General features: G+C 34.9%; 1 protein-coding gene across 7 annotated transcripts in view; it reads right to left on the bottom strand.

The window, feature by feature from the left end:
- Positions 1-24463, bottom strand: part of ADGRB3 (adhesion G protein-coupled receptor B3) — a 466080-nt gene that overhangs the window by 166529 nt on the left and 275088 nt on the right. For all 7 annotated transcript variants that reach the window (XM_054196749.1, XM_054196748.1, XM_054196745.1 and 4 more), the window contains 2 exons: positions 22473-22575; positions 16489-16532 (listed from right to left, as the gene is read on the bottom strand). In XM_054196749.1, coding sequence (XP_054052724.1) covers positions 16489-16532; positions 22473-22575 — 147 coding nt within the window. The remainder of the gene's footprint in view (positions 1-16488; positions 16533-22472; positions 22576-24463) is intronic.

Here is a 24463-nt window from a genome sequence, read left to right on the forward strand (position 1 = left end):
AGACCCCTCACCAGCTTTGTTACCCTTCTCTGAACATACTCCAGCACCTCAATGTCTTTCTTGTAGTGAGGGGACCAAAACTGGACACATTTGAGATGAGGCCTCACCAGTGCCGAGTACAGGGGGATGATCACTGCCCTAGTCCTGCTGGCCACGCTAGTGCTGATAAAGGCCTGATACTTCATGAAACCTAAGGAAAACCACAAATTTTACTTCATAGCTCTGCTCCACCACCAGTCGTTACCCCAGAGAGTTTCAAACACAGCAGCGCCAGCAATGGGGAGTGGGGGGGCTGCCTAGAGACAAGTCCAGAGTTTCAAAACAACCCCTCAAGGTCATCTTCTCTACCAGGAAATGGGTTGATTCTTGATTGTAGAGAGTGATAAGGTCTCCCCTAGGTGCTTGAGGACAGTATTCAGTGCAGCCTTGAGTAAAGCACACATAAAACAATCAACAGAAAACTGGTAAATGAAATGTTTAAAATTCTGCTTCTTTGGCATCTACAGGGATTGACACCTGACACCACTTTCCACACATAGGTAATTGTGTCATACAGATGACTGGCTTATTCCCTTTTAAATGAAGCTGCCAGAAAGATAGAAGCAGTGCTATCCCAAACACCTTTTACCCCAAAGAGGGAGACCTGGATTTTCAGTCCTCATCATCCAGGAGTTCAGAAGCATCTCATGTCCAGGACTGGCAACTCACTCTCTTTACAACTTGCTGAATTGTCCCACAGACTGCGTATAAAGATATAATTCACAGGGCCAGAAAATTACAAATAGGGAACCTGACCCTAACCAAATGATGATGAAGCAGCACTTCTTTTAGCGTCACAGACCTCTTTAACTAGGGAGAGTGAATTAGGCAAAATGTGCAACTTCAGTACCCAAGGAATTATCACATGGTGCATAGCTCTGGTGCATCCTTAGCAGTACTGGCCGTTCACTCCAACAGGAAGGATTACTGATGGGCGGAAAGGATGCCCACCTGACTTTCAGGCCTCTGACTAAGCTTTTACAGTGACAATAGGCTCTTTCTCTGTTATTTGTTTGTTTTTACTCATAAACCCATCCAAAGTTAAATGGAAGTCACTGAAAGAAAATATGACACTCCATAATGCCATTCTGATGCAGTTTCTTTTCAGAAAAGGGCTGTACTTCTATTGCCCTTGTTTGAGCACTGGGTTTCCGTGTATTAAACTCTCCACTGTGTTTGTTGATTAATTTAGATTTTGTTCCAAGGCTTCTAGATGGCTCTTCTGTACTTTTACTGAGGAAGTGTACAAGTAAAACATAAAATGAAGTCTTTGATGAAGACCATTAGAAATAGTTTTTCCTGCAAAAGCAGTTCCCAGTTATCACAATATGTAAAATTAAAGTATTTCTTTATAACCATAAACTTATGTCTGTTTAGATTCCCAAGTTTTTGCATGGCATCATTGTTCTCTGTCCTTACTTGAGTTGTGCTTTTTAAGACAGGAGTACTTTTGATATCAAATATATCTATTTCTTCTTGTAAACTTTAGCAGCAGTTATATTGTGACCTTTTTAACCACCTACTGAAGTTTTCTTTCAGCAGATAAATAATAAAGAGACTCTCAGTTCAGCAAAGCAAGAGCTTAAATTTAGGGAGACAAACAGTGCCAATAATTTGACAGACGTGCTCATTTAATGTGCAGATATCAAACTAAACTCACATAGATTGAAGATAATGAACCTACTTATATAACCAAGCTGAACACATGCTATATAGCATTTTGCTATATTATCGTTTTGTTTTATATTTTTTCTCTAAAAATTAGCAATAAGGGCTAATCTGTACATCTCATAGGTGATGAAAAAAAATCACAAGTGTCATTGACATAATATGTTGCAAAAATTCTAGCATTTTTGCCCAGCTGGAGAACAAGTTGAAAACACAATGCACATTAACTTCGGTATTTAAAAATTACTTTATATGTAGATATGTCAAAAAATTGAGAAAAAAGCACATAGGCTGAAGTAAAATTAAATTTAGATGGATATTTCTAAGTTAACTGATTGCGTGCACAAGAGTAAAATAAGTAAATATTGAATTATTTGGTAACCAGAACATTTTTTTCTGGAAATAAATACAATCCTTATGATATTCATTGCCTTTTTACCACTCAAGTAACTGCTTGGGAGTTTCCACACGTTTCACTGATTACATTATTGTAAAGGGCAAAATATCCCTCAAACTAAATTTCATTATTTTTACACATCCTTCTGGAAAGACTGCATAAAATGTAATAAAAAAATGTGATTTAATGATGATCAGAATTTATGTCCCGTACAGCATACCGAAGAAGAGGCTAAAATATGAGGTTTAAGGGAGAACTGAGAGCAAGCAAAACCCAAACTTGATAGCATGTGGAATTATTCAGTGCACTGTACAGAAAATCAGTTTTTCCAGACACAATTAATGAAAGTCTTGTTATAATGCTTCTGAAAATGTTTTATTGTTAATTAGTTTTCTTGCTATGTAGTCGTGTCTGCTGATACGGGTAATCCCTGCAACCAGGATGTTTGTACCTAAATGGGTTCTACTTTGTATGTGTGAGTGCTATCTATCTACCTTGTTAAATTAATTTCAATACACAAGAAAATAAAGGTGCCAGATCAGTGGGTAGGGAAAAGGGGAGTGTGATGTAAGCCATTCAGTTCTAGTTTTTAAGTTTTAGAGTACATCACCCACTTCAATTAAGAAAGACAGTGAAAAGGTTATTTCTTGGTTTTTCGCATTTAGGAACTAATTTAAAAGGCAATCAAAAATACTGAGATACAATTGGTATTAATAAATCACAAGAGGTTTGTGTTCTTTATTTGTGCCACTAAGCAGAATGAGACTAGATTTTCTGCTTCACAAATTTCAGACCTCCTCGTTATTAAGAAAATATGGCAGGGGAACCAAATAGCCAGAAGAGTTAGCCTGATTGATTCTTTGCCTGTATAAACTGATAAATAGCACACGCATTTTATGACAGGAATTGCAATCTGAAAAACAGAACTGCTTAAAGCTACTCACATATATGAAATCCTGGGCCTGTTTGCACATTGATGATACAGAATATAGGATCTAAACTGCTTTTAAATACATACTGAAAAGTCTGTTCAATATCAACTATGGCATTCACAAAGTTATGCAAAATTATGGTATTCAAAATGCCACAGAAGTTAAATATCAGACCATTTTGTATTCTCATTACAGCTGTTGCCATGAGAATGGATTCACTGTGTACCACTTACTACCTTCATTATAATCTCTGCTTGGTAACAATGATAACACAATGGAAGGCTGATAATATATTAAAATTCTTTTACTTCTTAAGTAAGATTGTAACAAGTGCAGAAAATGCCTCAAAAGTGCTTTGGGGAACATAATCAACCTCATAGGATCACGAATACCCATTTTTTTTCTTACCCACCAAGAGTGGAGATAAGGTAAAACATTACTTAGTTAACCCCTGATTCTCACTACGAACTTTTTGTTAGAAGCTAAGTATTCTGTATCAGAGCATGTCTTAATCCCAATGAGGGCTCATTTCTCATTTTATTTCATTTAAAAATGTGTATCAATTTCATTTTATATTTCCAGTATTAATGTTATTGAATGCATTCCCTGTCCTCTGACAAGATACTGATACCTTGTATGTTGCCATCAGAGGATATTTTCTCCACAGAGTCACTGGTTGTCACTCTGAACTTAATGATGAATTTACAAAGTTGGAAAATGCCCATCTCCAGAAACTACAGACTTTATACCTTAATTTACTTCTAAACTTTATTCTTCTATATTCAGTTCTGTGAGTTCAATGTCAATAGCATATTTTCAATATTTTAAATTATGCTTATTATCTCTACTTTTGCTTGCAAGGAAAGCAGCTCTACGAGATCATTGCTTATAGTCTGATGGTCAGGGCTATCTCCTGGAAAGGAAAAGTTGTGAGTTTGAACCCTCTCAGACTGAAAAGGGCTTAGAACCCCTAGTACTCCACAAAGAATTAACCTTAGGTTATTTTGTAAAAGGTCATCCTCATCTCTTTATTAAGTATATGTTTACCCCAAGGACATAATTTGGCAATCCATATCCTGAGGTGGAAATTGTAACATAGGACGGGATTCTGTTTGGCATTGAAACTTCTAAATTTAGGTACCTATAGATATGCAAGGTGTCTCAGCTTACATTATAGTCGATGGAGATCTTGTCAGTACAGTCTGTAGGACGGTTTACCTGTAGCAGGTACCTGATAACTGTCACACTGGCAGACATACATATTTTCATGTTTTCATTTTCTTAATTTTGCAGTTAATTCTACTGTTAGCAATTAATTTAATTTCCTACACATAGTACTGCTAGAGATGTCTTATGGCGGCTTTGCCTTCACCTGCTCTGAAGGACATCGGTTTCTCCTATCTCCTGTAGATATATCTTGAAACTGTTCTCCACACTTGTATTAAGGCATCTGAGTTAAACCTTAAATATTAAACGTTAATCCTAGGGTCTATTCAAAGATATTTACATATCATTTATTTCCAAATTTCTAGCTCTATGCAGATTTCTGGCTCAGTCTGGTTAACAGAAAAGAGTAGGTGTCTTGTTTAGTTGCTCTGAGTCACTTATTGTAGTTTTTACCTCCCATTGGCTTTCCAGGACATTTTGGCACTAAATTTAAGGAAAATAAATCATCCTGCTGCATTCAATGACCTGTGTTTTAGACTTATACACTTGGACACTTGAAATTCAGTAAATCTGGCAAAAAAAAAGTGCTTGAATCTTTTCTCATATTAACAAGATATTATTCTCACATTTGTATCAGCATGCATTTGTAAAATGCCTCCTCTTAAACAAAACTAAACAAAGAGGAAAAAAAACAAACCAGAAGGGAAAGTATTAAAAACACCAGCTGCAAAGCTGGCTACTGATGATCTATACTTCCAAATCAAACACAAACAACATCAAAAACTTATTCACATCCCTGAAACACTGACCTGGTTGTGATATATGTTTTTTCAGAAACAATCACATTAATCAAAATAAACTGAAAATGTAAAGGTCTAGGCAAACCGAAAGGACAAATAGTTGTATAGGTTATAAAATGGCATTTGGGTAATAATTTGAGCTGGGAGGTTGTAAAAGAAGAGTATCATCTCAAAAATAGAATGCCCAGTATATACACATACACATACACATACACATACACACACACATACACATACACATACACATACACACACAGCAGAATGCACTAGAAAATCCCTTCTCACGTCACTCCCAGGTTCTCCCTGGTTCTTCCCCACAACTGACTGAACAAATAGCTTCTTTGTTCTCCTGAGATTAAGTGATGCTTTTTGCCTGGGATTTCAATTTGTAACACGACTCTTAGATAGCCATGCACCTACACACGTGTCTTTCGTGGTTCCTTAAAATGACACACAAGAGAGGTTGCTATTTTTGCAGGAAGGTGATAGTGAAGCCAGGACCACATGGGTTCTTTTACAAGTGCTAGACATTTTCTAGACTAAAGAAAGATGGGTAATTCTAGTGGCTAATTCACATGGTTGTGGACCTAAAAGTACTTTGAGCTCTAATTTTGTCTGAAACACTGTATATATCCTTGACCCTGATTAAAATTTTTCTATTTACTGGAAAAACCTCAGAGGAAAAGAAGGTTGTGTCTAATCAGAGTTTTCTTGTGTAAATCACTTACAAATATAAAGGAACAGAATCGTCTGCTTGAGATGAAAAACAAAAATAAAACATATTCCCAGCAGTCGATTGTACACAGAAAGTAAGGAGATACATCTAGGGAAAAAAAAAAAATAAAAAAATATATATGTAAACATATGCTTTTGGTAAATTGGGCATAATTTTTGTCATGCATTTACAATGAAGAAGACAAAATGTAATTCACATATAGGTGTGTTATTTCAAGATCAGTATATGGCATCTAATAAATAACATCAAAAGCAGGTAGAATCTGACATCAGCTAAATATATTGCACTATGTAGAGCATGCCTTGCCATGTAATTCAATAAAGAAAATGATGTTTCATGTTTTCAACTGTACATCTTGGGGGGATAGTGGTAAATATGTTTTACATGTTTTATACCTCAAAGATTTTAACCTCTGTGTGTACACGAAATTATGAATTACATGTGTGAGTACACACACTATTAATTTGCGTACCTCAAACATCTGATGTTTGACTATCCATTCACAAGAAAAAGGGATGGGAAGAATGGGCTGACGATGAGTGATGTACATAGAAAAAGATATTATTTACTTTTTCCTGTGCATGCTACAACTTTTAAAGTATAATCTCCTTAAAAAGAATTTGGACTATCCTGAATACTACTGTCTCTTTTGTTTTAGAATTCCCATACTAGCTGCATGGCACTATGTTGGTTAAATGCAATCAGAGATTTTTCAAATGAACATCAAATGAAATAGTTCTTTTTAGCTTTACATAAATCTTTTTGTTTTGTTTCATTATCTGATATTTGACATATTTACATTTTAAGCTATTTTGATATTATATTAAAATCATAGCTTCTTTTTGCGAATAACCATTTAAATCTGAGCAGATGTCAAAGAAAGTACTCTGACATTCTAAAAAGACATTGAATAGACCTATATTGCAGTCAAAATTCCAATCATGAAGTAGTATAAACCTAAAGGATTTTGGTTTAAGTCTGGTCAAAATAACGTACTCTTTACAGGCTAACTACACAAATATATGAAATTCATTATAAGGAGTGATTCTGTTTTTCTGGTTCTGTATTGCTCTGTATGTCAGTGTATGCAATCCTCTAATTATTGCCATTCAAGTTGATGCAATAACTCCTGGCTTTGTGCGAATACCCGTGGAATGATTCTGGTTCTATGGTCCCAATCCGGCATGCTGTTTAAGTCTGGGCTTTCATGCATCTATCGGTAAACTTGATATCAGGAACATGTTTATGTTAAGTGATGAACTGATAGTAACATGATGGCATTTTAATTCATGCTTTTGATACACGCAAAGATATTTCTGTCATTTTAAAGACAAACATTTTGCTCTGCTTCCATAGAATTATGGGGAGATGGAACAGAGACGACAACCACTAGAAATTGCATCATTAGGATAACATGTAGCATTGAGAATCATAACCATAGCCTCTGAAATTTAGAGTTATATTATATTCTCCACTGCTTAGAATAATAGTATGATTGCAGGATGTTATCCCCAGCACATGCACTTGAATGCATATGTATATTACATTTAGTTAACTAGCTAGGCAAGAAATCTCTCTTACTCAACATTATCAGCAAAGATGATGATAGCATTTAAAATCACCACAAATACATCATGCTTTCAGCTAAAAATCTGTTCAGTCATAATTTAGCAGCTATTCAACACAACAGGGTTTTTTTTGGTGTGAAATTTCTTTGCTTGGAGCTGTTCATCTAGCATATTACCTTCCATTTAAACTTGTTTAAATCCTGACATACATTTGTATTATTCTCATTAAGGTCTGGCCATCCTACATAGTTTAAGCTTAATAAAAGATCTTCTATTCAAATTAAGTGGTAAGTAGTATAAATATTGTTCTTACAATCTTTAAAACATTTTGAATTTTAACTGATAAATACCAAAACATTACTTTTAATATTTTATCCTTGTTTCTGGGCATTTCAGTTTTATGGCAAGTTCAATTCCTATCAGGTATATTTTTCTATGCAACTGTCGGAAAATGTAATGTTGGCTTTTACTGTTTCTGTTTTAAAAGAATTCAACCAGCCTAGGTCATAGGAGAGAATGGCAAGTTGAGTTGTACTCTCAGTAAGCAGAACAGGGCGGAATTAAATACAGTAAAAACAGTATACGGTAAACCTACCCCACATACAACCCTCATAAATTGGAAGATAACTGTAAGTTTATCTATACTTTATGCTTTCTCTGTGCTGAAATGGAGTGCATGATGAACTAGTCTTCATTTAATGACTTGATGTTCTCTTGATCTGTTTACCTGGTATACACAGAAGAACTGTTTATGCAGGATGAGATTCTGAGTACCTTATACAAAACACTATGGAATGGAAGCATGGATAACTAAGGGAGGATCAACAAAGAGATATTAAGAAACTGGTATAATTTATCTCAGGTTTTGCCACACATAAATGATTCAAGTGCATAGCTACTATGCTACCAACATTTCAATGCATTTTTCTGAATATCGGGATGCTTCAAAGAATGAAAGTCTTAAAATCATCTTTTTTATCCACTTTTCACTGAGATTCTTGTCTAGATTCAAATTCTCAAAACATCTTTCATGAAAATTACTGTATTTTTTAATGACAATGGCCTCTGGACATCAACCATACAGATATATTTTTTTTTCTTCTTTTTTTGAAGGGTAGCTTTCCACCAAATAGGCTTTTCCAAAATTTTAGATTGAATACTGACCAGATTTTGTCAGTGAGGACATAAAGACTTTGATTGACGTCATGGATAGCCACATGAAGGTCTTTGCTTCCCTCTAGTGACTGGTTCAGGAAGAGATTTAACTGAATCTGCTCATGTTGCTCAACTATGGCACAGAGATTCAGCAGCATATTAATTACATGTGAGGATTAAATACCTGTGAAGTCAGTGAGATGCTGATACAGCATTAAAGGTGTATACTTGTGACAGTACTTGATAAAATATGGCAGATTTAAACTGGACATGTGTTTGACTGGTTTTGGAGCAGTTTTACAGTTTTATCAGGCAGAGATATGATTTCAGCATTGACAATTCAAGAACAACTGGGGGGCACCCTCTAAGATGCATGTCAAAACACTATTCCAAACATTTCTTTTAAGGTTATTTTGCCATACAAACACCTTTCTTGTAGAAAGACAGACCAGACTTTGATGAATTACATTATGTTTGATTTATCAGAGAAAACAGTTAATGGAGGAGACTTCAATGAGATTTAGATCCGTGCATTCAGAAGGAAAGAGAAGCAATCCTACACTCTTCAAATGCTCAAAATTGACTTGTATTATGTTCTCCTCATAATATTACTAAAAGTAGGTGTATTTATACCAGTTGTAGTTCTGCCTGTTTTGTACTGACTGCAAATAAGTTTAAAAGAAACAAATACATGTCTGCACGAAACTACACAACATGATTTACTTATAAGCAATTTATGCACATGATCTGTGCCCCTCTTGTCACAGAATAGGAGAGAATGGCAGCAGGGTACTTCCCACAGCTCCTTCTCACATGGATAGGCAATATTCCCCAGATTTTTCATCCTCTTGGGTGATGCAAGTAGATTTCATTTTTGTTTAAGGATGGCATAATACAAAGACCTTTAGTGCTGCTGCACTACTTCTGTTGGATAAACAGAGCTAAATTCTCCAGGACTGGCAACAGTCACGAGCTCATCAGAATGAATGAGAAAAAAAATAGAAATATCATTATAAAACTATTTAACCTTTAGTGTTCTGCAACATGGCAGGGAAATGATACTGGCTTTGGGAACAGCTAGAGAGCATTCTCAATTAGGACTCAGGAATTTGGAGCTCTAACTCTATGGGGGTTTGATGAGTGGCCTTGGAAACAGCTTTGCTTTCATTATGCCCTAGTTTCCCTTAGCTGTAAATCAAGGGGGACGATACCAACCTCTGTGGTAAATCACTTTTAAATCTACAGGTGTAACACAATTTAAGAGTTAGATGATATAGATGAGAAAGACTGATAAACTTCTGCAGTTGTGATTGTGCTATATTGTACTTTTGGAAGTTTTATTTGATTTGGTGAACACTGTTTTCCCCCACAAGAGTCAGTCCAAGTCCAGCATGATGCTGGATTCACAGATCCCATCTGCTGCACTTCTTAGTGAGGTATTACCAGGGAAAACAACAATCAAATTTTATTTGACTTGTTAATATCTATGAATTTTCCTGGAAACATAGATACAAAACCAAATTATGACCAATTTGTTTTCTGTTCTAAAGTTTATTCAAATGTCTTAATTATCTTTTGCCCTCGGTATACACTAAAACATCTGTTAAAATTCCAATTCAAATCTTTAAATTTGATTATGAAGATAAAACCACTAGTTCTTTTTTTTTTCTCATTTCAGAATTATAATTGCCTGATATTATAAGAAATCACTATTTTTAGTTTCTGAAAATCTACGTTTACATAAAGGCAATAAATAGCAATTGAGTTCTCAACAAATGGAGTTGATTAATCACCGAGTTAAAATTAAAATAAAGCAAACTTATTAGCAAGAATTAATTTGATTTCCTTTTTTTGCTATAAATCTCAGCAGGCCACACAAGCTCTGTTCACGGTGGTGTAGGTGTTAGTGAAGAGCAGTGTTATAAAAAAGAACAAAATTATAAATTCCTCCCGTATATACTGATTCATTTTATGTGTGACTTAAGCAAAGAAAATTTTTTCTGACTCTTTTTCAACATAAAGACACTCCATTTTATATTTTACAATATATATATATATATTTCAGAACTAAGTACTCCTGCATTACAGTATAATCTTAGCAGTTTGTGCACTTAAAGTTAGGTCGTGCATGGCTTGACCAGTGGTTTGCCACTTGATCTGATTCAAATCAGTCAAAGCCTTTTGATTGTCTGCAAGGGAGTTTGGATCAAGTTTTTTCATTCCATACGGTTTTATTGAAAAAGAATATGATTCTGTAGAGTCTTTCAATTCTTTATGCAAGACTACTAGGAATAGAAGGTTATGTCGTGTGCTATTACACAGGTTCCATTATGGAAAGTTCTTCATAAAAGTAGGTACTGCAGGAGCCATTTATCTTTTGAATAAGTTCATTAATGTTAACTCTTTCATTATGTTCACAAACAAGCATAGAAGCTAACATGGAAAACAAATTTTCAGCTTTGAAAAATACAAAAGCAGCAAAGTCTGTCTGACAAGCTGGACCAACAAGTCTGACTGAAATCAATGGAACCAACGAAGTTTCAGCTGGCATATATTGCCAAACTACATTTGCAGGATTTAATCCCATTCAATCTTTATTATACTTATAGAAAAATCTATTTCCTCCATGTTTTCCTGGTGACAAAAATAATATAACTGAAAAGTAATATAAACTAAGGAGAGGCTACTATTCATATTTCCAGAAGCAGTTTCTGATTTAAGATATTTTAATTATTTGATTATTAGCTTGAGACATTATAGAGTTTTCTTGAACATACTTTCAAAGGCTTGCAAGGCTAGGCCAAATAAAGAATAACTGTAATGGTCCGTCATGGTAGTTTTAAAAAACAAAGTGGAGAGGAGAGGGAAAAGGCAGATCAGTGTTCCCTGTCAATTTTATCACATGACAACAAAATGCAAAAGTTATTTTGCTGGTATGCATGCAAACTTATATCCTAAAGCTGAGTTGCATTCTGCCCTATTGGCAAACCCATGAGAAAATCACAATTAACTGTTAGACATTTTTTTATTTGCATTGAATGAATTCCTTTATGGACTATTTCTCCATAATTGTATCCAGGGATAATGGGAGAAAAACAATTAAAAGCTCTAGGGGGTAATTTTAAAAAAGTAATTGTAAACTTTTTTTAACCCTCTTTTTAATGGAGGATGTTATAATACGTCTGGAGTCAAACCCTGAAGTCATATAAATGTATGCATTTTCTAATTTCTCATCTATAGGTATTCATAGTTTCACATAACTTCAGGGTAGAAAATCTAAACCACTGTCAGTGTAAATTTTTATGGCAATTGAAAAAAAAAATAGAGCAGACCTACCACTTGCCTTAAACTAAAACTAAATCAGGTCAAAATCCTTACAGTATTAAAAATTTCAGTTAATTGCATTGTACTTCTGCCAACTGAATATTCAGCAGGCCTAAACTGCTATGAGCACACATATGGATAAAAAAAGGCTGTCATACTGTTATAACATCCTTCTGTAGCAACTGGCAGAAAAGAGCCCCAGAATGCTAAAGGCCTTTCCTTACCCAGAGCTATGGGATGTCATGTTGCACCGTGTACAGCTGTGGAACATGACAGCAACTGACTCTGTCCTATGGAGAGGACAGAGTGCCCACATGTGCCCACGTTACGTCCAACACATTTCTAAAAGAATGAATACCGGCTGCATTGTTTTGCTAATCAGTCAGTGCCTATTGAAACTCCCATGTGAGATGTCACCTCCTTCCAGTGACGCTCTGTGTCCACCTCATCTTCCATGCCCTCATTGTGATGGTGGTAGCCAAGGCTTGCATGTGAGGGCAGTACTTGCAATGCTCAGTACTGTGGCACCTAGCTTCCAGCCTATTACTGCCTTTTGAATTCTGCACCATGGTTCAAGAATCCAGGGTCTGGGTCCTCTAAGACAAGTGACTAACTTTGTTGGGCCAAACTTTCATGGATCCTAGAGCTCCATACAGACTGTCTGCTATGGCACCTATCACAGATATAAGCATCAGAGAAGGAAACAAAGTTCAAGGGAACTGTTGAGAAAGCCTACAAAACTGACACAGTAAATGGATTTTTTAAAATGGAAATGTATGCATGCATATAAGAATTCTTTGATCCCCCAGGCTTACAAAGCCTTGCCCAGACTTACATAAAGCAAAACAGCACTAGGAAAAAAACACCGAGAGTGATATGGCTAAGATTTAGGTGTGGCATAGCGACAAACACATGGGAAGAGTGGCAAAATTAAATATAGAGGTGCTGGGAATCAGCTCCCCAACCCATGAATATTTTCCTAAATAATATGGCAGAGTTCCAACCGCACACATTGCGAGTAACAGATTCCAGAGAAGCTGACAGCTCAGGGTGCATGGGTTGCTCCTGTGAGGCTGAAAAGTGCGTTTCAAACTCCTCAAGTAACTTCTGTAAAGAAAAAACTAAGGGCTTGGTCCCTGAGGTCCCCAAGTAAATGTTCTAATTGTTGGATTACTTGCTGATTGAGACGGTCTCTGCTGTCTCCCTTTTCATTCTCCTTTTCCTTTCCAGAAAGGTAGGAGGAACAGGGGAAAAACTTTCAGAAGTTTAGTTTCATCTTAAATTCTTTAAAATCACTTCTGTAGGGTGGGAAATTCACCTCTAATACCTGACCAACTTATTTTCTTTCTGTTTGTGGACTGAAACACTGGAATTAATGTATCACAAACAGTTCCTTACAGCAGGAATAGTTTGTTCATGCCAGACAATGCAAAGCAGAAAAGATGCAACTCTTTTTTGACTTTTTGTTTGGTTGGTTTAAGGAACTAAATTCTTTATTCTCAGAATGTCAATTACAAATATTCCACACATTTTCCCATGTACTGAAAGGAGAAGCATTCAGTATCCTAACACTTTACTGAAGGCGACATTTAGAATACATTTTCTGAAATGAATGAGTGAATATATCAGTCAAATTTCTGAGGGGGAAAAAAATCATCACTTTCATACCATTGATGCTACCAGCTTCATGTAGGGAAGCTGGAAATATTGAAGGAAGCACCACAACTCATAAACAGCCTAGTTTTCATCAACACAGACAGATGTGCTCTATATTTTTGGAGAATCAACTGAAATAAAATGCTGAATTATTGGGTTTGAGTTTGCCCTTTATAGTACATGACATAATCTTTTATTCTTCAGTTGCACTGTGTCAATATTGGACACACATTTGACTAGTTGCCTACAGAGAGGCCACAAGCCTGCCAGCTTGATACATGGAAAACCTTATAAAATATCATCACGGAAGAATCACCGAACCTCATAGAAAGAATGGATTAAAACTGCTTTTGCTAAAGTTAGGATGACTAAATTGTCACAGATAGCAATGGAGGTAGGATAGGTTTAATGATCTGGTGTGATTAAACAGCTCACAGGTCCAGACCTTTCTTCAAAGATGGATGACAGGGAACTGTTAATCATTATCAACCTCCTGAGAAGCATGCCCAAAACACAGATAGACAAAGCTTCCCCTGCTGTTGGAGAAAGTATTAAACTGACAAGATCAGGGGAGGAACTATCATTTACCAAACGTGAACTTGCAATGCATGCAGATAAAGATGTGGGAGAAGTGGCTAAAAAGGTTGCAAAACCCATTAGAGGTTACTGCTGGCTGTATGCCCATGCAAAAAGCAAACACAGTTTTCATCTGAAAAGCACTTAATTTAAAACACCTGTCTCAGCACAGACTACTGATTAGTTAAGCGCCTTCAACTAAAAGCAGACTACTTTTTGTTGGTTTTATTCCAAAATACTTGCCAAGTCCTGGTTATGCAAAAATTACCCCATTTGGAAGGACATGAGCACAGCACAGCTCTGTAGGATTTGCAACGTGGATGAGGCTACTAATCCACTGCCTGCTGCTGAGAGTGGCTAATGCCTCAGACTTAGAAAAAAATGGTAAAAATAATAGAAAAACAAGCCACCAAGAACCCAACATCATCATGGGCAAGTAACCAATTATATAGTCCTCTACATATCTATTTATTAAGATTTAAAATCATAGGAATCGATGCAGCATTATAGAGCTTTCATGATAATTCAAAACTCATGGTGTCAGAATACAAATCCTGAAGTATTCCTGAGTAAATATAAATAAAATGCTCCAAAAAACCACAAGAAACGACATTACAAGAGTAAAATTATGAATCAACTAATGCTCCCACAGCTAATATTAGGGGCCTTTTCCTAAGGATGGAGGAAAAAAGTACAATTTTCTATATAAAATAATACACATACACGTGTAAAATAAATGACAATGCAAAACTTACTGATACATCATATCTTATTGTGCATATTTGGAGCTCATATCACTTTTCAAAACTGATAGATCTCCAAGAATACCCCTAAACTTCATCGATTTTAATATCTTCAATAGCTACTATTAAATAATATGACTACAAAAGATATCCTTCAGAATACAAAAGCATGTTTCTCCCTCAAAACCTCAGACTGTTTTATGTAAGCTTTATGTAAATTTTAGATGTGTTCATCTAAAAAGTTCACTTTTCCATCCAGATTTTGAAGGATACTGAAACCAACAGTTGTATGTAGCACTACACTTCTCTATAAACAATACTAAGAGAAATGCATGCAAAACAAGTGGCAAGCACAAAATACATTTGTTTGCAATTGCTTTACACATTCATCCTGAATACCTGCATGAAATCTTTTAATCCCATTATTAAATGCACAGCATGATTTTTTTTTTTTGGTAGTCTAATTCTGTGCAAATATGCCTTTGATATTCTGGACTGAAGCAGTGAAATCAGAGCATGTGCTCTAAATACACAGTTCTTAAAGTAATGCATGGAAAAAATGGTAAATAAAACACTGTACTACTACTGTGTAAGCCAAACATTGTGAAGTAGAAACAAAAAACATGTTCCAAATGTTTTGCATTCCATGTGCACATAATAATACTTAATGTCAAGTCTTTTGTGTACTTTATCCCACACATTTTACAGAAATGGAACATTGTGATGTTGCTGTCAAATAACTGCATTATGATTCTTTTGTAGAAGCACAGACCATGGTACCAGTTGTATCTGGAATGATTTCTAGTATCATGTCTAAATTTTCTTATTTCTTATGTCTTCTTTCTTATTTCTTACTATCACGTTGTTTCTCAGCGGCCACAATAATGATGTAAACCCAGACTCAAGGATAAAAGCACTCACAAAGTCACAGGCATACAATTTCTAATACTGTAGATGAGTCTGTAGTATAAGACATAGATAATATACCCGGACAAGAAGTACAACATCATCTTTAAAAAAATAATATGGCAACCACATAGGGATCATTCTTGAAACACTTAATCTGTATTTAGGGAAAGTTCACCTTGACTTTAATGGGAAATTCACTGTGACAGATTAATGCAGCAAATTACAGCTGCGTAAACTTGGAATTCTTTTTAAACCACACTGATTTTACTGCTTTTTTACAGTGATGTTTTCTGTTTTGCTACAGAAGGGACACACACTAAAAAAAGTAGCAGGAGACTCCTAGGAAGCTTTCGCTATTTAGAATACAGCTATTATTTTACTAAACAAAAATGAAAACTTGCACCAGTAAATGTAAAATGAAGATTGCTGTGGGTATCACAATTGAAAATGATATTTCTCCTTGCAGAAACAGAAATGGGAGCCTTCCTTAGTTATCTGCCTGATCGTTTACCCACTCACTTGTTGCCCGGCAACCACCATCAAGGAACTACAGTTCTTAGACATCCTCATTTTAATCTTGAAAAAGCAGATTAAAATTACTATGTGAGTAATCTCTTCCTGGTGAGATATTATATTCTTTCAACTTACATAGCTGCAGAAAGGAAGCCAAGTGACTGGAGAATCCACTACTTTCGCTCTGTGAAAGGTTCATTTTCCCTGCCCTTGTACCAACTCATTTACTGACCAACTTCTTAAATATTGTTAGGTACTTTGTAATATATGAGCCATAGCAACAGAGGCAAACATCCATCACTTACGTTCTTGAATCATCCCACAGCACACAGTAGGGATTCAATGTACCCTAAGAAGAAAACAAACAAACCTATTAGTTACTGGTATACAAAAAATATGTCATGCTTGACCTAAATGTTTAGTTGTGTCTCCTCCTACAGGATCACGCTTATACTCTAATAAATTGATACCACTGAAATTGCAAAAGCTTAAGGTTAATTCTTATGGAGTATTTAAAAAGCACTCGAACCTCAAAGCAGAGTATTTGCTGTATTCTGTCTCTTACACAAGGTAAGCATTAAGCATAAAGTTGTCTATTTGGTATATTCTAGTAGAATTGAAATATGAGATAAGAGTTAATCTGTTAAGAGACTCAACTGAACACTCCTGGGTGTGTTTAGAAGAAGAAATGTAGGCCCTTAGGGAACCTGGATGTCAAAACCAGTAATGCCATTAAAACTTTTAAGCATATGTTGGGCAAAATGTCTGGAGACTGGGATTTCAGATGACATCACATTCAATACCCAAGTCCTTTTGCCAATTAGGTCCTAAATCAGCAGAGATTTCTGCTCAAAATATTTTTTTTCTTGAGTTTTACAATCCCATCTCCGGTCTCTTTGAAGTCAGTGGAAGATTTCTGGTTTGATTTAGAACAGGATGGGAATCTAGGTTTATTACATATCATTAAACTGTGGGTAATGTTTTGGCAAATTGAAATGTCTTTCTTATTACTCATGTTTATTTTGTTGACTAAGAAGAGTTGAGACAAAATTAAAATTCAAGTTTTGTCCCTAATCTTTAAATCTTCCTTTATCAAAACTCAGATTGACTTAGAAGTACTTAACTGGCTAAAAACTGCAAAACAGTATTCCTGTTCATCATAAACACTGGATATTCCCAGAAGTCATAAGTTTATAAATAAGTTAGATATAAGATACAGAATAAAAATATATTTTTAACAAAATCACAGAAGCAGCAGGTGGAATACACTATTTTCTTATGTCAATGATGGTGTAGCTCTCTCATGAACAGTGTTGGTGCAGTAGATATAAATATAGTTTCGCATAGGCAAAACACACCTTGATATTTTGTTTTCAAACACCTTGATTGTTTTGTTTGAAAAAGCATGGCAACCTGTGAAGTAAATATTTATTAAATATTTAAATTCTTCCATCCATCTCTTTGTCAAAGATAAAAAAAGTCCTTCTGAAGATGCTTGTGAGAGAGGCATTTAGGGATATTTTGACCCTCTACTTCAGTATTTTGCTGACTGCATTGAATTTTATGAGTAGAGCATAAATATTTAAAACCAACACATACTTATGCCACTTTCTATTAACATTGCACTGTACAAACATAAATAAAGGATGTTACATTCCCTGAAGCGTTTTAATATAAAGAAGAGGATGGGGAAGAGTGCACAGGACAAAGCACAGGACAAAGCACAGGACAACAGACCCACTGAGATTCAGAGGCCAGGTCCTGCATCATTAGCCAAAAGCTTTCAGATATATTGACAGAAGAGGATATAGAAGAATAAGAATTAAGAACAATGGAATGATGGTGCAGAATTAATCTTTTTTAAAAAATTCATTTTATAAAGTCAATTAATTTGTATCCTAAGACTGGGTGAAAAGATTCTACTTGCAATCTGATATAAATATATGCATATTAAAAAAGTACTCCTATAGATGAATTGTAATAAGACATTGCATATCTGAGACCTGTCTTTTCTAGGAGCAGATATCATACAGTTTATGCTCGCTATTCCCACAGCGCAAGTAGAAAGAATACAAAAACACTTTCAGAAAAAAATGTCCATTATAAAAAAATGTATAAAATAGAGGGAAATAAAAGCCTTTGCAGAAAGCTGAAACACAATGAAACTGCTTCTGTTGGATCACACGCTTCACTCTCTTTGAAAGGCATTCAAATTAAAAAAAAAAAAAGAAAAAAAAGAGTATGTTTGGTCATTGCAGTTACTAATGAGACTAAGCAGAAACATGGAAAGCAGGATAAATATTACTCCTTTTCCTTAAGAAGATTTTGTGTGAGGGTTTGCTCTGCCAGGTGTGGCAGCTCGCAAGGGCACAGTAGCTGTCTGGAACTTCTTCGTCTTTTGATATCCTGATCAAACACCCTTCAAGCACTGCAAGGACCACAAGAAGCCTGTCTTCCTGTTTTCTTCTTTGCCCTTAACCTGTTGCTCTCTTTTTCACAGTCTTCCTGGGTCTGGCCTCCTGGCAATGTCTCCTCACACTGCTGTCGTTGAGCTACCTCCAACAGCCATCGCTCTGTGTGAGGGCATCAAGCAATCTTTCATCACAGCTCTTGCCAGTTAATTACTTAGCTGCAGCTAAGGAAGCAGCTACCGCATCCATTAATGTTTACGACTGTTGCAGTATTGATTTATACACTACAGTACAGTAAAGGACTTGGATATCTCAAAACCAGACATATGTGTGTGAGTGTGTACGTATATAGATCTTTGCCTGGCATATAAAACTGAATTTCGAGATGTGATTGGCAACTTTGACAGCTATGCAGCATAATGCCAACTGTGTTTTGTAGCCAGGGTTTTCAGCCTCATTGAAAGCTTGATGTCCTGTGCTACTGTCGGCTCGTTACTTTAGTGTCCCTGGCGTAAACTTCTGTGCTGTCAGAAGGTGAGAGTTCATATTCTCTTGGGAGCAAACAGAATTTTGTCAGAGTTGTGCAGTTTTTAAAAGATTACCTTAGTGTCTCTTTAATCAAACTACTGGAAAATGTGATCACATTCATCAACATGTTCACAGTGCATAAGACTAAATATGTTCTCTAAATAATGCATTGCAACCCACATTCTCACTGTGGTCAACTGTCTATTACATTTTAATTTATCTGCAAATCGAAATGCCATGCTATATTCCAAACAGCACATATAGTTGTGATTTACACTTCCTCCACAAACCTCCTGTTTTTATTAATAAACTGGCTACTTTTGATATAAAATGAAGAAATGATGATAAATTTTGAATAAATGAATGTTTTAAGGCTAATTTGAATTAAACATTAACTTATTAAGTGATCACATTTGCCCATCGTTTTTCATAATCTCTTATCTATTTAATTTATTCAGTGGATGGGTAGGTAAAAGAATAAATGTGTGGGTATACTCCTATATATTAGTAGGCATGATCTAGAGGTTGCTTGAAAATTAGTCATTAAATCAATTTGGAAACAAACTGTTCTGAATAATGAACAGCATTTCAAGAACAAAGGTTTGAAAAGAATAAAAATAACAACAAGAACAGCTATCCCAAAAATCAGATGAAAGAGAATGTCTGTATTTTATTTTGTTTAATAATTAATCTATTTAAGTGACATCATGATTAATCTGTGAGTCATTAATATATAATGTTCAAATGCTAAAGATACATTAATACTAGTTTTATCTTTTTGTATGTGACATACAAAGATTATTCTATAGTAATATATTATAATTAAATAAATTTTTTTTTCATCTGAGAAAATGGTAGCAAAGAAGATTAGAATTAGATTCAGTCTGAAGGAAAGAAACACCCAAAAGTACAAAATAATATTTCTATACATATGCAGTTCTTTAAACCAAAGTCCCATTATGGAGGCTAAGCCTTGTACATAAAAATCACTAAACATTTAAAGATATTAAAATTGTAAAACTGCTTTCCGTTCCCAGACTTTCTAGAGCAATATTTTGTCATTGTATCTGCCCATCCAACACCTCTATTAAGGTGGATCGAGATCCTATATAGATGTACTAGGTATGTAAATCCAATTTAAGGACTGGAAATTTGTTCCAAGCACTTGATACTTCCCTGGATTAAATTATAGGACAAAAACTGAGCCAAAGTTAAAAAAATAAAATAAATTGTCTCTGATATCTATTGGCAAGGTTATTGTCTTTTTGCCTTTTCGAGACATGAGCTAATACAATATTCATTAATATTCTGTTACTGAAAGGTTGACAAAGCAAGGTGACAATGCATGTCTCTAACCTGACCTTTTGTAACAATGAAGTTTCGTTGCATTTACAAGATTTTGAAACTTGGCAAAACTTGCTTTGTAGGGATGGATTAAAGGGATGGATTAAAAAAAAAGAAAAAGAACAAAGAAAAAAAAATCTCTCTCTAAGAATTTCCTAAAATTTCAGCTTGTGGGGGGCAGCAGTTCAACCTTTTGTCAGTCTAGCCTTGCTTTTGTTGTGCTTGTTTTAATAGCTTGTGTTTGGCTTATAATTGTTTTCAATGCTGACATGTTGCTTACTAGTATAATTTTTTAATTTTTTTAAAAATTTCTTTTCTAGCGTAAGTGACTGTAGTAATTACAATCTTTTTTTCCCTACCTGCTACTCCATACTTTTGCAAATAGCAATTCCAATTTCAAAATATAGAAGTCATACTCCAATATTGCTTATCTACAACTCATAAAAGTAGCCCCATGATCATTGTTAAGATAATGGAAATGAAAATCTAGCTTTGAGAAATACCATAAATTCTTCTTAATAATGATCATAGTAAGATCAAAACAAGTATTTTATTTCAAAGGTTGTTTTTTTTTTTGTTGTTTTCCCCCGATATACACAATTAATTTGTGGTCTACTTCAGGAAATAATCTACTACATTTTTAGTGAAATTTCTGACAGGAACGAAAGTTATGTTAAAGACTGCTATTTTCTCTTAATATAGATGATATAGCTTAGGTTGAAAAATAAAACAAAAAAACCCAAGACACAACACAACACCAAACCTACGCATCCTAAAACATCTTAAAATTAAATAGAAACAGAGAAACATAAACCCCAAAATCTCCACAATTCTTCATCAATAAACTTCTAATCTTACTGAAAGGTAAGGAGTCAGCTCGGTTTATATTCCTCTGTTCCTTTCTTGTTTTTTCTGCTTGACTTTGTAGTAAATTTCACTGAGATGTTCTCTGTAGTATCATTTTTCTGGGAACTGAATGACCATTGATGGCAAAATAGTTTTTTCTAACCTTGAGTAAAACGTAAATCAAAGATCTAGAGTTCAAAGAGTTTTCTTCATAATTTTGCCCAGAGACACTAGTCCAAATTTGTAACTGACTGAAATATCTGGAAATCCTCCAGCTGAATTGTACCTATATGACCACTTCAGCAACTGTTTATAACAAAAAAGTCACAGCTTTACAGTCTTTTGCCTAACAATACTGTTAACGAAAGCTCTAGTATACTATGTCTCTTCTAATCATCTCTTTATGACTATTTAAAGTAAACTCTAACTCTTAGTAAAATAAAAAAAGTTTATATGCCATGCCTTCACATAAATTACTCCTCTGCTTGTTATTTAACATTATTTCGTATCATACATGACAAAAATTTCCTGCAAAAGATATATTTTATTCTCCCTATGGCTGCTGGGAAATTGCTGACAGCAGAAAGAAAACCTGTTAATATTTTTCATATAGTTAGACATAGAATCACTTTTTTTTTTTTCAGATTTAAATCATTTTAATATCAGATTAAAGGCTGAAAAGTACAGAATTAAAAATAATTGACCCCAAAATCTCAAACATTTATAAGATTTGTAAGCTAAATTGGAACCAGAGCATTTTTTTCAATGTCTGCTACAACAGGTTAGGTAAAACCTGGCTTTTGAGTATAAAATAATGAAAGAAAAGAAGAAAAAGCCTGAAGAACTACTTAGCTCTAGGACGTACGCGGGGAGCAAAAGGTTAAGCATTCAGCACAATACTATATTTTCATTGGTATTCCTCAAAGTGGTTAATGGAGAGCTTTTGTTAGAAATTGCTGCTCAAATGAAAACCTCAAAATTCACGGAACAACAATTCATATACACATGCATGAAACAAGTACAGCATGTCAGACTGTGGGCTTATGTTTTAACAATTAAACTGGGTTTTATTACCTGATATTTAAAACAACCTCACTTCTTTCTCTCATATGATCTGATAGATATTCTTCAAAGAGCATATCAACTATCCTTGTACTTACATTAGATAGATGGGCTAGTTCTATCTCCAGGAAAGAATCTGTAGTTTTGGGCTCAGGTCGTATAGTAACAACGATGATTTTCGAATTAACAACTGTAAAATTCCTGGGGGAAAAAAAAGTAAAAATGAAAGATTTAACTTAGAATGAAGTTAAATGACACTTCTGATATTCCATTTAAAGGAGTATCTCATTGGTATTTTCCATGACTTATGTTGACATATCATCAGGGATAATATGTATTTTTTCGGAAGTGGTGAAAACATTCACTTGTTACCAACTATATCAGACACATTAAAGACTAAAGAGCAACAACGGTGGGAGAATTGACATTCTTAAAGTATGATTTACTAATTAGAAGGGTTTATTGATGACACAAACATTCTGTCAATGTTTCAATGGGTACCATTTGCTTCTCTCAACATAGACCCACCAGCTATGTTCTGTAAGAGACAGTCATTTTTCTTCCAAAGTGCTGTGTTGGACTTTTTTCTGACTGTTAACTGTAAAATTGTGAAGATGGATGAGTGCAATGGGAGATTCTACAGTTCGGTTGATTCTGTGCTCGTGAAAAAAAACCTACCTCTTTCCAATTTTTAAAAACCATTGCACTTGGTATATGAGTTCGTTCATCATCTAAATACTTTAAAAAATATAATCCATAGTTGTGCCCTGACTGAAATCCCACCAAACCCAATAATTTTTTGCTCATATATGTGAGATTATATTTGGTCTTATGTTATTACTCAAAATAATAATTTTCCATTAATGTCTCTAATTCATCATCAAGCTCTCTTTTCATGTAAAACATAGATCACTATGTTTTGTAGCTACCTTTCTAGGACAGACATAGTATTGTCAAAGTTATGCTTATACAGGCATAAACACATGTTGACATGATATTCATGTCCGAGATCCTTGCTTCTTATGACCTCATCAGGCTCAGAACAACTATCAGTTATCAGACTGTTTCTGATGATCATCACAGTATTTCCTTTGTATGTAATGCTGCTTTCAATGCCTTGCACATACACAAACATAAAACCCCAGAGAAAGACATATTCACATGTAACCAAAGAAGAAACTAGGCAGTTTAGATGTAATTATAATAGACAGCATAAATATTCTTTTGTTGTTGTTGTTTAATCGCTTATTTTCTCTAGGGAAATGTTATTTAGGAGAGGATTCCATTTTGCTGGATCATTGAAACAGGAATTGCCATGGCTACAGTGATAGAAACTTAACTCAGCGGGCACTCTACTCAGCACAAGGAATGAAATTATTCTTCTGGGGTGAGGTATGAATTCTAGTCCAATTTTACTCAGACAAATCATATAATAGAAATATAATGAAAGTGGCTTTATATGTTACTTAATTCCTAGTTCTTCCCTTTGGATGCAGTTTAAAGTCTCACACCTTGTTGATGAAAACATATATCTCTATCAGACTAACATTTAATGTTCGACAAACCTTGAGTGCATTCTGTAGAGGGGGATTAATGACAGTACCTTACTGTTCATACAATAGCTGAATATCTAGAAATGTTCCTAAGCGAGGCATAATTAAAAAAAAAAAACACAACCAAAACCAAAACTCCAAATAAATATAAAACTGATTTCTCTAACAGATCATGACAAGTGGAAATAGAGTTTAGTAGCTATTACAAGATTTTGTCCATTTTAGAAATTCACATAAGCTAATGTAAATACTGATACTTCAGTTCTTGGTCACAGTCAGTCTTTGTGGTGGAGAAATATTTCCTTGCTGTATCTAATTTTGGTACCATTCTGATGTTTCTAGGGTGAGATTCAAAAGAGCACTTAAGGTGCCTAGATTGTAACCTCGGAACATCTATTTTACCTCACTCTCATTAAAACCCTACGTTCTCAAGAGCCCCTTGCAGACTGCTTCACTAGAAAACAAATGTAACTGGCTATATCACTGTGAAATGAAATCTGCATCACTCATTGCTGTCCTGTCTGGGCTGAGTGCCT

The sequence above is a fragment of the Rissa tridactyla genome, chromosome 3 (genome assembly GCF_028500815.1).
Source record: "Rissa tridactyla isolate bRisTri1 chromosome 3, bRisTri1.patW.cur.20221130, whole genome shotgun sequence".
Classification (NCBI taxonomy): Eukaryota; Metazoa; Chordata; class Aves; order Charadriiformes; family Laridae; genus Rissa; species Rissa tridactyla.